We start from the raw sequence: 18,027 nt of genomic DNA, 5'->3' as shown, positions 1-18,027 counted from the left end.
TATTGACTACAAAGAAAGCATTTTCTACTTGAAACCTCCTTCCAGATTTACAAAAATCAGTTCTGAATCTCTCCCTCACGTTTCCCACTTCAAAACGTCAGAAACAAGGGTCAGCCTTTCATCACTGACATCACATGCACCCGGGATTCAGGACAAACCAAAACACCCACCAACAAACAACCATTATTTTCACATTGTGAAGAGCACTAGAGCAACACCTGAGCATTTTCAGTTCTTCAGCAAGTATGCTGAACCAAATTAAAAGGATAAAAAAAAAAGATGGAAAATTAATCTTCAGAAAATCACTGACAGTTTAAGTGAAGTAGTGCCCTTTTATTTATCAGTTTTTAAAAAAGAAGCCCTGAGTGAAACATCAAGTAACTCAAAGGAAGAGTTTCTCTACCATGAAGTTTTTGAGACATGATATGCTTCCAAAGCTGCAAAAATGGTTTAATCATGTTTTCTGTCTTGTCCAGAAGACTCTGAGCATTCTTACATAATTTTACTTTTAAGTAACACGAATGTATGACAAACTTAAGTACTCCCTCCCCCTGTTATGGATAAACTTCCTTACAGATTTAACTTTGGAAACTCACACTGAAGGATAATTTTAAGTGCAGCTTTTTGTAACTGGAGCAAAAATATTGTTTACTGTATTGCTCAAAAAAGTTTGTTTATTATGAATATATATTGAAGTGACATAATGGATTCTCTTACTTTCATCAGAATGTCAAGAAATGTATTGTTATGATAAACCTTGTCCTACTATTCAGAAGCTGTGATAGAGTCAAGGTCAGGCAGGAGAACTGACCGTAGCCTACTGCAAGTTTTCAGAACCTAAAGAGATTTTCAGATAACGGTAAAGGTTCAAAATGCAAATATTTGTAATATCTTACGTACTGTAAGGTGTTATATTACATGCTGAGTAAAACTGCATGTTGATTCCATACAATATTTAAAACGTTGTGGTTATTAATAATGGGCATGAACAAATTCTGCACATCCAAGTCTGCTGTTTCAATAAAAACTTTCTAAAGCAGAAAAATAAAGCCTGGTTTTTTCTTATACGAGTTTGTTTCTGATCAGGAAATGGGTGCACATTAGCACACACACTAGCACACACACATACATATATATATACACAAATGCAACAGCTAAATCAAACCTACATTTAAATGGTAAGAAAATCTGATTCTAATGGACTGAGCAATTTGTTGAATACTACCTTACTCATCCAGAATAGATTGAAGAAGGATTTCTTTCCTTGCTAGAGAAAATACTTAAGAGAGAAAATTAAACATTTCTATGTTGAACTAAACTGTTTTAAGGTTTGATCAACAACAGCTACTTCAAATTAGACCTGAAACGGATTAAAACCTTGAAGATGGCAAGTGACAAGGGAAACTCAAGCACTGGAGTGATATTCTTTGGCAGATATTACAACACACAAAGCGATGCAAGTTACAATTGTTACGATGACAGTCACATTTGTTAGCTAGAATTATAATGTCAACACAGGAGGAGAAATACAATAGAATTCAGTCATATTATTTCTTAATAGCACAAAAGTGGTGTATTTTCTGATCTCCTGATGCGAGATCTCATTCCTATTGAAGCCAATGGCAAAACACTCACTGACTACACTGAGGTCATGCCTCTTCACAAACATCCCTGTTTGGGAGAAGAAGGAGACAAGAGAGAGACCCCTTATTTCCTAAAACTGTAAAAGTGAATTTCTCATTAGCCATTCAACTTGGAGTTACCTGTCTTCCTGCAACAGAAAAATTAGGTCAAACTTTCTTAGAAATCATCGTTTTTCCTCAAGAAAAAGTATTCCTCATCGTACAAACAGAAGTATTTTGGTTGCTTTTTAAATGTAGCATTAGCTCAATCATAAAACCTTGAATCAGAAACAAACAATCGAAACATTGCAGGGCTGTTTTGTGTGTTAGTGTCCCAAAATTAACCTAATGTTCCTTCAGGTTTTTTTTTTATTCTTAAATACGTGTTTCTTATTCAGACTCTTATTATGAGATTTACATACACACACACACACACACACACACACACACACCAGTTGTCACAGCACTACTTGGAGGTACAGAAACAGCAGCAATCCCAGACAGGGAGAGCCCCGGTTTCCAGGGGTGGTCAAGATCTGCCAGGGTGGAAGATGAATAGCAAGCTATGGAAGAGAGCAACAGCTTCTATAACCCTTACCTTCACTTTGTACATTTTAGATCGACTTTCAGAAGTACATGTAAACAGCTACATAGATAGCAGCAGCCTTAGCAAAGCAAGAGAAAACCCTACATCCAGATCAAGAGGATGAGATAAAATTGTTTGCATGCATAAAAAATAAAGAGAGGATCAAACAAGGAAAAGACACGAGGAAGGCCAGGACAGGAACAGAATAAGAACAGATTAGTCTGATAGATATGAGGAGAGAAGCAAGAAATAAATGAACGTTCTCCAAGACATCATCTAAAATAAGCATAACGGGATGTCCCCGGTTTTTCTCTGTATATAATGGCACTATTCTGGTGTATGCTCAGTAGGTTTTCTCAGCAGACTATCTGGTTTGACCAGCAGCTTGCCAGTCAGATCACAGCAGGAACAGAGTCATAGCAAAAAAATACCCCACACCAATGAAAAAGCTACCACTTCAGTGTGTACCACTTCCCTTTCATTTTCCATTTCCTAAGACCATTCCCAATGATTTTGCCAAGAAATATACTGTAGCATAACTAGAGAACCAGTTCCTAAAATGAGAAATATTAACAAGACTTCTGCCTTCTTCCCGGGTTCTCCGTTTGTTTCTAATCAGAATTCTTATGTCTGTTTGCATTCATTAGCTGCATGGACATATAATAACACATAAATCGAAATAATTCTAGTAGAGATATAAAGACAGTGAAAATTTTCACCAGGAAATGACTTTTATGATTTAGGGTTAATTCAAAATCATACAACCATCAAAACACAAGATAAATGGGTAAGCCAAGTTTATATTTTTGTTAAAAACGGGGTGTGGGTAGTCAATACCTGGAGACACACCATCTCCTGCTTTAAGTCTATGCTTGACACCACTGACAGCAGGGAGAGGACATCACTGAGAAAAAGGCATTCAGCCTCTTTTCCAACGTCTCAATCTTAAACCGGCCAAAGACTGAAGGTTGCTCCATCTGCCACGAGACAGACACGCAAGCCGCAGATAACGCCTTGGTGCTCCCAGCTCCTGACAGTAACTCTGCTTCGCCTCCACCCGAGAGACCTCCGCACAGCCCCTGTGTCAAATGAATCTCTAATCACTTGCTTAGGCAGCGAGCACTGCGAATGCAACTTAATGGCATGGGATACGTTCAGAGAAAAGTGCAAATGCCACTTACTTACACTCAGTGAAACACTGACACGTGATAGAGGCAATAAAAAGGTCAAGTCTTGCCAAGAGTTAATCAGTTTTGTGTACATGTTCTTCATTCATTTAATCCCCTGACATCATTATGGAAATGGAGAGCAGCTTGGTCCGTTCCCTGCGCGCAGTCTGCAAATAACTTAGTGGCGATACCAAGCTCCATTAGGCCGATGCCCTTTCTGTAGTGTTCTGCCAGTGACTTTTTTTCCGCACTTTTATCTTGCCCAGCTTCTACTCCCCTTTTTCTTACATCCTATAATTAGTTCATCTTCTCCTGATGATCTTCCAGCAAAGTTTCATCTCTATGACCCCAAGTTTCCTGCTGCATTCAATGCAGATGCTCCCAAGCCAATACACTGATGTAACATACTTATACCTTGATATCACACATTTTTATCAGCTCATGATTACTTATAACACAGAAGTGTACATAGATGATTATGAATGTCCACCCAGATCGCACGTCCAGCAAGAACACTTCTTTTCTATTGATTTCATTTTGCCACAATAGCACAAGCAACAAAAAGAAAACTTGCTGGCCTCTGAAAAAGCTTGCAGCTGTAATGTGAAAGGTGTAGTAAGTTAGACACCCAGCAGCAGGAGGGAGAACGCAGCCTCGCTGCGAGGCTTTCGGCCAGGCCGGGCAGAGCAGTGCTGCAAACACTGCTACGTGAGCCGCCTGGACACGGCGCTGGGCAGCCTGCTCTCGGTGACCCTGCTGGAGCAGGGGGGTTGGACTAGACGATCTCCAGAGGGCCCTGCCAACCTCAACCCTTCCACCCCTCTGTGACACTGGCTGCAATCCACCATACCTTGGTCACACGTGGGTGCCTTGTGCTTAGATTTGCTTCTCTGCAACACCTACACACCCGTCCTCCTCCTCTCTCAGGAAAATGAGGAGATCCCCATGCTGGCTGGAAGCCTTCCGCGCCAAGGGCGGCCCGCCGGGACCCTGCTCGGCACGCTGGCGAAGGGCAGGCGATGGACAACACATGCAGCAAGCAGTAACACTTGGCTGCTCGTTCCACCTCATGAAATACATCTTCACTGGCAATAATCTAAGGTGTTGTTTTATGGACTTTTGGCATCACCGAACTACCGATCACCATGCCCTGGAGCTGTGTTACCTGTGTAGTTAGTGAATAAGCTATACTGTCAGAGTAACGCTTTTTCTTCTGTCACTTGCTTGTATTTACAAATAAAATCCTGTAAAGTATTTACTTTAAATTTCACTGGAAACTGAAGAACTTAATTTCAAGCCAAACAAAATAAACAAGATTTCACCTAAGTGACATTCAGTTTAAAAAGCAAACATAACAGGAGATTTTAGAAGACCTGACAATTTGTTTGTATTTAGCTATGTTCATATTTCTCTAAAATTATATTTGTTAAAAACTACAGTAACTATAATTCAATAGTAGGATACAATATTATGCTTAAGGTGACATTTTAAAATGAAATGAAATATATAGTATTTTTAGTGATTTATGGCTATAGCTAGTGATTTATATGCTGTAGTTTTCATAAATCCTGAAAATGCTCATGTGAATAAATCAGTTCCTGAGCATATATTCAAAATTTCCAAAAGTCAGTCATTAAATTATTTGTATTGTAAGCTTGAGCCAATCAGTTTGAATAATGAGTGTTAAGGCAGAACCGAGACACTAGAGAAGACAGAATAACACAACTGATCTCTGCGCAGTTGCAAATAGATGATCCTTGAGACACACGCGCTATTCGGACAAGCTTTCTCAGGTACGCAACGAGCAGCTTCCTTGTAGGCTCTCAAATCTTTTAATTCCTGCATCATACTGAGAAATACGTGTCATGTGCCCCATATGTTAACGGATAGGTTGTTTTATTTAGCTTTTAGTATGCTTTGTAGAAAGAAAAGCTATTTAATACATGCCAGTCAATCAAGAATAGGCATCAATATTCATAACTGCAATTCCTAACTGCAACAAACTTCATTTTTGTTTAAGCAGCAGCACCGAGAGGGGAGGCAAAACTATCCAAGAGTCAGAGAGAGAGGTCACCTTCAAAAGTATCCCTAGAGAAACAGAAAGCTCAAAACGGAAAGGTCAAAAGCAGTGAGATCTGAATGCAACAGGAGCCATTTAAGAGAGTATTTTGATTTAATGCTTTATTAATGTGTAAACATATAATTATCAGACCATTTACGTAGCTAAAGGAGAATAGGGCAAAAAAATGAACTAGAAGTACTTATTGACTTTTCTATTTAAGTTTCTCTAACGCTGAACCGAAGAAAAAATTCTCTCTAAGTACGTACTTAGAGACAGTCCCCCCTCCATGTAATTTCAGTTAAGGATTCTTAGGAGGATGCTACTTTATCCAAAGTTTTCAAGTTAAAATACAAAGGGCTTGGTATTCTGCTCCATACATTAGCTTTAACTCCGTCACTGGCAGACAGGAGGAAATTCTCCTCCCAGTCTTCTCCCCAGTGTCACAGATGTTAGATACTCTATATTTCTACTCTCACTGTTTCCCTGAACCTTCTACATGTATGTATTGGTTTTTAGCAGTCAGTCTACAAGAGAATAGTACCTTTATTTTAGTACCATAACTTGTTACAGGATCTTTAGATAACAATCGGAATGCCTATTTAAATGAAGATAAACATGCATGTTTGCAGTTTCACATCAAATACATATCTAGAAACAAGCACACTGCTGTGATTGCAAAAATTTCATTTGTAATTCCACTAAAAATAATCCAACTTTATTATGTAAGGAAACACTCCTTCAAACACTTACACAGTCTCAAAGCCACTACAGACTTGAGGTTCCACTCAAAGATGATGATTATAAATGACTAAGACTTCAAAAAAAAGAAAAAAAAAATCAAACCTTTCAGATTTTTATCACTGCAAACCATTCTGAAAAATGTTGCATAAAATCCTGATTATTCAAGAAAAGTCTATGGATAAAATTCAAACAAATCTACACACTGTAAGCTAGTTTTAATAGTGTTTTCTTTTTATCAGCATTAAAATGTCAAAGTTTAAGTGCTGACAGCATAATTACAAAATTTCATTATTTTAAAAACTTAAAAATGAACAGCTTTCCCTGAAAAAACAGACCAGATGTCATTTGGTTATGTGCCATGATGTGAACTGATTGCTATACCTTGACAATTTCCAGCAACTCGCAATATAAATTGCATAGGGTACTAACATGTGTAATGCAGTAACTTTTTTAGTTAAAAAAAGTTTGTATTGAAAGTCAATTTTAGAAGTAGTAATTAAAAACAAAATAGTTATCAGCACCTTTTCTTTTATTATATTAAAACAGTTTATGAAAAAAAATTATGATTGAGCATGCACCTGTTAGGACCTCATGCAGCTTGGTCCAAGAAGAATTATTAGTAGGATCGCTTTTTCCTGTGGGGACAAAAACTGGCAACCAAAAGCAGTACAGATTTCCCAATACATCACACTTGTCTGTTGACAGTGATAAAAAAAAAATACAAGAAATTTGTTCTAGAAAATCAGAGAAGTCTAATTCTCCGTGCACATACACACCTACACACCTCTTCCACAGCTGTTGCACAGAGCTCTGCACTCATACACAGTACATCTGCACAGATTTAATACATAATTAAACCCTATCGTTTTCAAATAGCTTCGGTAGGTCACCACTGATAGCAGCACCCATTAATTAACCTTGAGACGATGCTACATATCATGCCCTGAAGTCAGCCAGGAGCTGAAAGGCGGCGGTGGCAGCCCCTCGTGCGGCGCAGCACAGCCCTGCGTGCCCAGCGCGATACGATACCTTGGACACTCACCCTTCCAGTCGCACGTCGGGCAAGCTCCTGTTAAGTGCAATCAAGTCACTGGCCATAAGATTAAACTGGTTGATTTTAAACAGCTCTTTCATTTTCTCCTGGTGATCTTTAGGAATGAGAACAGCCTTGCCCATCTCTCCAGGTCCTTCCTGGCTTCGAGAAATGACAGCTGTAAAACAAGATAGCAAAAAGCCCACTTTTAATATGCGAATGTTGGTTTTGTACTTCACCAATAGGGTTCCTGAATTTTTGGCGTTTCATCAGCAAGGAACATTTTTTTAAAAATGCAACACACCAGAGTTTTATGTATGCTCAGGTGTGAGGTTTCATCTCTATATGGATCTGAATATATATCTACTTGCTTTCTAACACTATAAAAAAAGAAAAAAAATTTTCACTCTCAGTTTTTGATTGTAACTACAAATGACAGTAAATTATTATTCTCATGATATTTACACTAAGGTCACAAAGCTCACTATCAGATTCTCCATGAGATTTTGCTAACATAAAAAGTTTGGGAAACACTTGTGTAACTACTGAGATTATCTGAGGCACTTGTAAATTAAAGCCTTTCTAACTGACTTTTTTATGTTTACTTTACTCTTAGCTGTCAGACATGTGATACTATAATTCCATCTCTAAAAGAAATGTTCTTCATGCTAGAGTGAATAATAAAAACCAAATCCATCCTGAAAAATATAGCATCGCAACCTAGTTAGAATATCTACTATAGAAGATTAGAGATTAGTTTTGAGCAATATTTGTATGGTCAACTCATTATTACGTCTGTATCTTATTAGTCCTCAAAATGTGACATTATCACATTGATAACATTTGAATTTTAAGGAAAATCATATCATACAAGCACTCAAACAAGATAAAGAAGTCCTTTCTAGGAAATACTAAATAATAAGAAAAGAAACATCCTAAGTATATAAATAATTATGATATTTATTCTAAAGTAGTATCTTATCAAAAGAACGATGCAATCACCAGTTTCCTTCTCTATCCTCAATGTACAGCTAATGAGAAAAAGCAAGCTTCCCTGACAACTACTAATTACTTAGATCTTACATTGACGAATAGAAGAAGAGAAACCTAAATTTTGACTAATATTACACTCAGTTTTTTAATCAGACTCTTGACTGCAGCTGATTAATACTGATCATTTATCTTCAGTGATAACTGTTACTTCCTAATCTCACAAATAATCAAAACGAAACCTGCCGGCTGCCTCCTGCAGCCGCGTCCCTACAGAAGGCGGCTGTGACGCTCACGGTGACCGCCAGGCTGGGTGCTCCTGGGCCATGTGCCGGCATTCACGTTTGATCTCCACAAACGGACCTAGCAGTTCTGATTTTATTTTTCTGCCATCGTTCTCATTTTTCGTCTCTGTTATCCCATTTATTTTGAACAATCTGAATGCTTAATATCCTCAAAATTGTCCCTTATGAAGGCTTCCCAGTTTTTGCAACAAAGAACATTAACAAAATAAAAACTTTCCATCGGTGTGCTGAAATAAGTTAAGTGGCTTTGTATGGAGAAAAGATTTCTCCAAGAAAACTAGACATCAATGCTTTCTAGAAGAATCTATCAGAAATTGATATAAAAGGTGTTTTTTCAATAAACATTATGGATTTGGGGAAGAGTTGTTTCTGCAGTTCTGGTTTATGCTTCAGATGAAGCAAGAACCTTCTACCAGTATTATTTGCTACGTTTTTATGCTGCACTCAGAGCAGAGGCAGCAGTGTCCTACGCGGCCACAGGAAGCAGCGCACCAGGTTCCCCTGGGAGCGCGTGCAGGAGGGCAGCGCCAGCCACGCACGCCCGAAGCCTCGGCTCCTTCGGCATAGTCAGCGGGATTCGCGAGTCCTGCAGTACCAGCTGATTTCCGAAGGACGACGGGCTCAGCGCGTAAGGCGTGTTAGGGTCAGCCGCGTCCTCCCGGGAGCTACGCAGGCTGCAGCACTGCAGCCATCGCTAAACGCGTGCGTGACAGGCTCTGACATACCTTCTTCCTTGTCTGAGCAGAGCTACTGCTTCTTCTCACCCGGCTTAGCGAAAGGAACTAATAACTACGCCGCTATGCACGTTTCCCAACAGGCAGAATTTTTTCTTAGAGAACATACCTCACAGGCAAAACATTTAAAAACACCGCCAGAAGGCGGCAAGCAGGAGAGGGGCATAGTCACGCCGTTCTTTCTGGTGCCTCTCAGCAGCAATTTGGTACCTCTCTCGGGCAGCACCCGCGCTTTACCCACATAATTTCTTGGAAACTTCTTATCCTGCATGATACATGCATATCACTACTATATATACTGCATATGCTATTAAATTCCTCTTGGAGCTTCTCGATGCTTTCGTAAGGTAAATTTATTCAATACCCAATATGTACATAAAGTGTTTAGAATAAGGCTGCTATTTAAACTCTGCTATATCCTCACTCTCTAGAAAATGATGAGCTTCCTCAAAAACTGTAATTCAAAGAGCTAGTCCCTCAAGCTGAAAATTTTGCTTAAGGAAATAAATTCTGCTTCCCTTTTGCTGATGAAGGCAGGGGGCATGAATTTCACTAAATAGCAGCAAGGAGCAGGCAAAAAGAGGCAGCCTGGCTACTGAGAAGCAGTCACGGAAAAGCATGTAGGAAGCACAGAAAGCAGCTTGGCAAACATCCTTCTCCCCAAAAAATGCAACGGAAGTGGAAAGGAAGGAAGGGATTCTTCCAAAAAAGTACAAGCATCTCTGAAGAGGAAGAGCGATCAGAAGCTGCAGGGAGTTTGTCCTTGCTGCATCCGTCACTGATAATCTTTCCGAGTGGCCCTGGGACTCCTCATTTTTCTGCCTCCCATGTTTTAGCTAAAAGGTCCCTATTAGTTCAAAGAAATTTACAGATCTCCAGAAGAAAACCAGGATTGCCATTGCATAACCCAGCATCAAGGGGAAGGCAGTTAGGCCTCACGTGAGCCGTGCCTGGAGAGGGACCTGCTCAGCTCACAGCGCGATCTACTGCAACATCTCCTGGGCAGGGAAAGGGGGTGGCGTAACGCACCGCGCGCCATGGCACCTGGCTGAAGACCACATCTATAGAGCAAAAGGGAAATGAGGCATCCAAACGAGAACAAGGCAACACACCAACACACTTCCATTTTCTGCTGAAGTACGTTGGGTCTTAGTGACAATTTCCTTTGTGGAAATCAGACACTACTCATTAAAACAAACTGTTCAGGAAAACAACAGTTTTGAGAAAGAACGTTATCAACCTGTTATTACTATGGCAGTAAATTTGCCACTTCTTCTTAGAGTAAGCTATTAAAACTGCATCTCCCTAAAACGTGCAGGATATCCTCACTGAAGGGTTTCATATCCCGAGCCCAAACAACAGGCAGACAGCTGCACCAGGCTCTACGCTCCAGTGTAAATTCACAAAAAATTGCAGCTCCCTAGAAGCGTATCATTACAGTGACTGGACTTAAACGCAGCCATTTGGTCCTACTTGTGGTAAGACACCACAGAATGTCATTTTTTGGGCCAAAATCATGCTGCACAAAGGAATTACAATTCCTGGCCAATATTCTGAATGCTACACATCAAGAAAGAAGTGAGGATAAGCCTGAAATTTGTTGTTCATTTTTCCTGAAAGCCTCAGTTATATATTCCTAGCTCTGCAAAACTTATTTTCATTTATGCCCAGCAACTATCACACAGGTCCATGGGCTTCTGTTCTTTACTAAGGTTCACCAAGACAAAGACGCAAAGAGATTTTGCTGTCCTGAAAGTGACTGCAGAGCCACTCGGGAATTTCCTAAACAGCCCTTCCACTCCTGGCATTTTATTCAAAGTAAAGTAATATCAGACTTTGACTGTTTAAGGTGAGATAATAACAGAGTTAGGTGTATATATATTTATATAAGTGCCCCTGCGGTGCCTGCATGCACTCTTTCCATCGCGCAAAGTTAGAGCGTGCTGTTCAGCACTGTAAATAAAACAAGCCGCGTGCAAACCAGGGGGCAGAGTAATTCTGTCAGAGCAAAATCACAGGCACAAAAGAATCCAAGAACATTCAAATTAGGAAAAACAAAACTTGCCATTTTCCAATCTACAAAATGCAAAATATTGAAATAAGCAAGTAAACGGCACAAAATCTGAGATGGGAGGAATATTTAGCAAGCAAAGATTTTCTACAAACGTTCAATTTGTCCACAATTTTTTTTTTTTTTAAGAAAACTGAATTTGTATTTTTGCCGTCACTGAATAGTCTTCAGAACCTAACGATGGTTTCAGGAGTTTTCTAACACCCCATACGTCATCACAACTGGCTTTCTAAATGTACAAGGCCACTATAAATACTTCTAATGAAACGTTTATTACTTTTTACAGAATCCAAACAAAAAACTAAATATTTTTTTCAAATATTGAAATTAAAGTAATTTCACCACATTTCCATATTCTGTTTTCTTTTCTTTCCAGGAAGTGCCCATTTGTGTACTTCAAATTAAAACGTACAGAATATTTTCCAAAGTGCCAAATTTGTAGGCAGAAGTTTTCATACCAAAAATGGGATGCAAAAAATTATACTTCTTCAGCCACCTAAGAGAAACACAGCAGGGAAGCTACGCACGCAGCGGGTAAAACAACCCGTGCCTTAAGCGCGTGGAGCCCAGGAAGGGAAGCAGCAGCGAGGACCGGTGCCTAGGCACTGCTGCTCCCGACGCACACGCACCGCTCCTACCGGGGCTAGGCTGAAACGAGTTTTCTTACCAAGTCAATCTTTAAGAATTTAATCACTTAGAATTCACTGTACAAAACACCTTCTCTAACTAACTTTTATATTTCTTTTCGACAGCGGTGTGAAGATCATAGACTTTAAACGACTCGCTAGTGAATAAAGTCATCCCTCTTTAGCCACGAGGACGGGAGCAGCCTTCACAGACTGGAGACCACCCGTCTGCTACAAGTACGTAAGCCGTCTCCGACTCGGAGGGGCAGAAGTTTTCGAGGATCGCCACGCTCGCCCACCCGCCGCCCCCGCCGCCCACGGGGCCGGGGGGGCTCACCGGCACGCCGAAAGCCCTCCCCTGCCAAAAGCACTCGTCTTCCCCAGCGAAAGCTGCCCTCTTACGGAGAGGCTTTCTTGCATCTGTCAGGAGCGGTCTTTCCCAGTCCAAATCCCCACTACGAAAGACAGTGCCGTCAAGTTCAAATGAGGTATCTGAACTTATCTCAGGACTCATGTTTTTGGGTAGCTTGCAAGTATAACCCTGTACAAAACCTTCCTGAGCTTCAGGGACTCGGGTGCTTGCAGTTTTGCCCCGTGCTCTACCCGATGTCCTCTCTAACCGCTGGGACAGCCTGTGATTTCGACAGGTTCAGGTACGGCAAAGGCCTCCTGAACTCTGCTTTGCTTTAGACTTGCTTTGGTGAGAACTTACCTAAAAGGCACTATTCAAGGCTTTCATTCATCAGCATGCCCCAGATGTTATGGGATCCCTCTGCCTGAATGCGAGGACTTGCAAACTTAAGGCTTAATTATCCTTTCAACAAAGGGTATCAGGTATCCTCTCCTGCCATTTAAATTTACTGATATATTTTGACACTAACAGCCTATATAACAGAAATAAGATTCATTCAGGTTTAGAAATCTTGAAATCCGCCTACTTCCAAAATTGATACAGGACCCACTGTGCCCACAGGCAGGGCGATCACAGACGTAAAAGGACCGTTGAACATCCCACACAGCGCTCACGCAGGACAGCACCCACGACAGGTGGGTTCGGAGAGCTGAGGCACAGTGCCCCCAGCAGCAAGGAAACCTTGAAACAAATTTCCAGTAGAAACTCCAGAACTAGCAAACATGGGGGGGGATGAAGGGCGTACGAAAAACAATGAACACCTACAGGCTGAAGTCACTGGGAAAACAAAATCTTGGTATACTGGATCAATTCACTTTTATGATAACTTAATTAAATTAGGATATTTTGCACATTCAAGATTTCAAACCTACCTTGACCATACCCCCCCCTTCCACAGAAAGGAACAAGTCTCATCTTTCATTAGCAGCTTTTTGCCAGCTCTATAAACATGAATGCTTCATATGATATCTATAACACATTCCTAAATATATTTTGATGAGTTTACAAATAATGTATCACTCCTCAGCAAACATCAAAGCTCATTAAATATCTTTCCTATATACTAGTCACATGAGATGATCATAGTTCAAAACAAGAAATTAATGTTTAGATATCTAAAATATTCACTGGAAAACTCCACTACCAGAAAAGGCTTATGAAACGGAATATTTCAAAACTACAAAGATTAAGTTTTCCACAGCTTGGACTTTACCCAGCGATACTTGGTTGAGTTGTAAGGAGAAACGACCAGAATCAATGCCTAAGGCAGTCACTGACTAAAACCAGTTTGTGCTGATGATTCAGCAGACAAATTAAGAAAAACTTGTTTGTCAAGTAATTTACAACAGGACTCGGAAAAACACAGGAACAAACAATATCAACAGAGGAACTGATTAGATGTTCTTAATATTATAATTACATACTACTTCAATACACTGAAAAAATAAGCTTTGTTTGGTTTGTGTTCATCATGGAAAGATGGCCATTAAATCCCGGGAACGCAAACGCTTCCCAGCTCGGAACAAAGATCCTCCTGGCTTAGTACGCCGTCTCAGTGACTAATAGTTCATAGGATAAAAGATACGAACATGCAGGTTTTGAAATAAGTCTTCCACTGATTTACCTTTCGTGATGTGGAGGCTCTATCCAGACCGTTGTGTTTAATAGCCCGGAGGGCTCTAATCGCAATGAATTTCTGCACTCCCCTTTTAAATCTATTTATCTTTTTGACAGGGAACTGCACAGACTTAACTGAGTACTGTTCAGAAGAAAGGTCCCTTTTATTTGTTTTGGTTTTGCTTTCCTACATTTTCATTGGTTTTTATGTTGTGAGACACAGTCAATCACTAATCAGCCTTCTCCAACTATTTATGACTTTACAGGCCTTCAGCTTATCTTTGATTGCCTCTTTTCCAAGCAGCAGAATTATTTTACTTGGTCTCTCCCCACTCGAAAGCCAAACCGTAGTAGCTCAGGTCGCCCTCACCAACCTTCTTTGAACCATGGATTTCACTACAGTTTGAATCAAGTACTAAAAATGTCCTCTGTCCTTCAACGGCCTGAATTCACATGCTTCTAATGGAGTGAACAAAGCTGCTTTAATTTGCAGTAGAACTCTTCTTTTACGATTATCTTTCAAGAACTTGAAATCAAAGTAATCTGCAGTTCTCTACAGATTTCTACACCTTGGCGTACTTGTCTCATTCCAGAAGGAACTGTTTATACTTACCTTCATTCGAAGAAGGCATCTGTACGAGACTCCCGGTGCTTCAGTTAATTTTATTGAGTAGTTGCAACTAATAAGGAACCGTGATTCAGCAGTTCCCGTGGATTTACTGAAGCAGACTTCAAATATTTTTGAAATGTGCTTTTTAAAAAAAAAAAAAAAGCCCATCAAAAAGAGCTTTTACCTTCAAGCATAGGAATTAACAGCTCATCTCTTCAATGACCATTTTGGTGCACGCAGGGATAAAGAGCTGACATGAAGCATGCCCACAAAGAATAAAAACACTATTTTTCCAGCATTCTGCCTGCAGATATTTTTCATCATCTGTCAGAGGAGATAGGCCTCCTTTGGAAATGAAAACGCCCCCCTCAAGGGCTTATTAGGAGTGCTGAGGCCTTTGGTTGAGCTTTCAATAGAAATCATAAAATTCAAGATAAAGAAAGAAGAAAAAAGGCAGGGCCCAAAGGATTTCAAAACATTCAATTTATTTAACAGTTCAGAAAAGGCTTGGATAGGGACTGTTAAATGAAGAAACATGGCAACACTTGTAAGATACAAGGATTCATTCATGGTTTGGTTTTTTTCCTCTCTCTAAACATACATCTCCCTCATAAATAGTTTGGTTGCAACATCTGCACTTGGGTTTTCAGTAACAACTCGCTGCGGTGAGAATCCACGGTCCAACCGCGGGCATCAACCCTCCTTTCGCAATGAGGGCGAATGAGACTCCTGCCACCTACAAAGCACTAGAGCTGCCCCTGCAGGCAAGGTTTTAAGTCTAGGCTAATTCCTGATGTATTTTCTACTGTCTTGTTAAATCTCCTGACCAGGAGCTTTGCTCCTCCAAAGCAAAGTTAACTCTGCAAAGGACGGAGAGATCAGACAAAAACGCTCCCAGGGTCTTTTGGCCTATTTGGTGCCTCTCTGTGGACACAGATCACCAGGCAAATCCTCACCTTTGGGACGGGGAATCACCAACAGAACAGAAGCTGCACTGTATGTACGGCAATATCTACGCGTTATTTCCAGCGCCCTCAGTGAAATGTAAGCAGCAATAATGCTGATAAGCAGAAACCAGAGCGTTTTGGTTTAACCAACAAACACGCTTGGGTAAAAAGATTTTTCGCACATTGCAAATGCTTTGAATGATAAGGGTGCTCAGCAGGTACAAAGTACAAAAATGATCAATACCTATTTCAAAAAAATAAAAATAAAAAAAGAAATCCCGTGGCATCAAGAAGTATTTTCCTGTTTCAGAAACTATCAGTAAGTTATTAAATCTTCTTCATATATTATTAATGAGTTGAATGTTCTAAAAGAGAAAGTTTACCCATCATAGATATGTGACAACTCTCATCTTCCCCCACAGCAATGATCAAACTGGAGAGCTTCAAAACTACCTGTGTATGGCATGAACCGAGAGCCACGATCTTAAAGCCAACATCATTCAAAATTTTGCCTACCTAGGAATATATTGCATACACTGCCTACCGGGCTACACGGCACCTGCGGAAGCAGGAAACCGCCCTGGGTACCTGCGGCCCAAGGAGCTGGGATTTCAGGCACGTCCCGTTCCTGTGATGACACCTTGGACAACAAACTGCTGCTCTCCTTTTTTAACTGTTTGACCCAGGCCTGAGTCGCACTCATTCTGCAGCTGTGAAAATCAGTTGCAATTTTAAAGCAAAATTCCTAGTTTTACATGAAACTGAGGAAATAAATACTTTAGTGCTGTTTGGAAATATAAATAGATGAAGATAAAATTGATCTTTGTATAGAGACAGGAGACAAAGTAGTTTAAGGGGTGTAATCCACATGCAATTAAAGTCCACCTGTAAATCTAAATCTTCTTGAAGTCCCAGTACCCAGAATATTTAGAAGATAAAATTTGAACGGCTTACTGGTAAACCTATCTTAGTAAATGATCATTTGTCTCTACTCGCGATTAAAAATTTGAAAAATATATTTCATAAATGAACTTTGGACTGAAACTAAAACAGAGCGAATGGATAAATGTGATCGGTAGGAACGTAGCTACCACCCCAGAGCTGATCGCTAGCATTTCTCTCCCAACCGCCTTTCTATCAGTACCAGCGCTGTGTCTGTCCAGACACGGCTTGTGCATTGTGCAGTTCCTGATTATCACTGATTTATATTTTACTACAATACTAACATGAAGCACGAAAACAATCACTCTTGTCTCATTCTCAAAGGAATCCTATAAAAAATTGGGCTTAGACCTCTCTGATACTGCGAGCTATACTTAGCTATGCGAGCTAACTAAATACAAAACTATCAATATGGAGAGATAGCTGATAACTCTGTAACGTACGTTCAAGTAAAGAACAGCTCAGGTCCCCAGACACAGACCGGGGCAGCGAAGGTGACTGAAGGCGTCTCTTCGTCCCAGCGAGAAGGTGCTATTAAAATTCTTCTGCGCAGTTTCAGACTGTTTTGTGAATTCTAATCACTTTCCTTCAGAAGGCAGAGCTGAAAAATTAGGTCATTTTTAGCAGGGCCCGCCGCTGTGGCACGCTGGGCTGGCCGAGCCGCGTTAGCTCACGTTACTGCCTCGCGGAGAAGGAGCCGCGCAGCAGGGATGCCGCTCCTCGCCCATCCCTTCTCCCCCTTCCCTGAGCTGGCACAAAGCCTCACTTCGACTCACAGGAAGTTTGCAGCCCTCCTTTCTGCATCAAAAAAGCCAAGAAATTACCAAGGCAAAACATTTATCGTTAAAACTTGTTGAGTTTTTTATTCTATTCTGCCTAAAATCAAGCGTGCGTTAACTACACTAACACAACGCTGAAACTCCCCACAGCGGACTCTGGGCCCGCTTAATGCCCTGAACACGCCACTCCAAATCAGTAACAATTTACTGCTCGTGTTCGGGAAGGGACGCTCGGCCACGTGCCCTGTGCCGCGCAAACGCATCCCAGCAGCGGCGCTGGGTCCATCCGCGCTCCCCGGAAAGCTGCCGGGAAGGCGGCCCCGACCTCAGCGCTGTTCTCAGCCCGCTCGCGTCCAAGCCGGCGGAGGCCGCGAATCCCTGGCGCTGACCCTGCACTTCTCAAGGGAGCAGGAGTCTGGCCAGAGATTTTAATTGCGCTGCACTTTTTAAAATGATGTGGTCTGCACAGTTTTAATGCGGCTGCTCCCCTACGGGCTAAGGGACGATTGTGTCAACCAATTTCAGTTTCATTGGAAAAGAAACCGCTACACGGCTGCAACGCTACACTGCAATGCAGCAAAGAGCCAGAGACGGTCTACAATAATGCTGTCGGTCACAGCAATATCCGAAGGCAGTCAGAAGAAACATCTGACGGACCAGCTCAGAAGAGGCCTAGAGACGACGGCACTCACCACGGCCCGGCACGAACACTGCCCTGGAGAGCGCTCCGGGGGGAGGTTTCCGAAGGACAGCACGTGCCATCCAAGGGACGCAACACTTG

General features: G+C 41.1%; 1 protein-coding gene across 9 annotated transcripts in view; it reads right to left on the bottom strand.

Annotated features, from left to right (window-relative positions):
* GALNT13 (polypeptide N-acetylgalactosaminyltransferase 13) overlaps positions 1-18,027 on the bottom strand; it is a 176,503-nt gene that overhangs the window by 106,092 nt on the left and 52,384 nt on the right. For all 9 annotated transcript variants that reach the window (XR_011142019.1, XR_011142022.1, XR_011142020.1 and 6 more), the window contains exon 4: positions 7,223-7,391. Coding sequence is in view for 1 of the 9 variants with exons in the window: in XM_068949416.1 (XP_068805517.1) it covers positions 7,223-7,391 (169 nt within the window). In the remaining 8 variants the exon portion in view is untranslated. The remainder of the gene's footprint in view (positions 1-7,222; positions 7,392-18,027) is intronic.

The sequence above is a fragment of the Struthio camelus genome, chromosome 6, assembly GCF_040807025.1.
Source record: "Struthio camelus isolate bStrCam1 chromosome 6, bStrCam1.hap1, whole genome shotgun sequence".
NCBI lineage: Eukaryota > Metazoa > Chordata > Aves > Struthioniformes > Struthionidae > Struthio > Struthio camelus.
The sequence above is the reverse complement of the archived record's forward strand: the minus strand, read 5'-3'. Positions and strand labels throughout refer to the sequence as shown.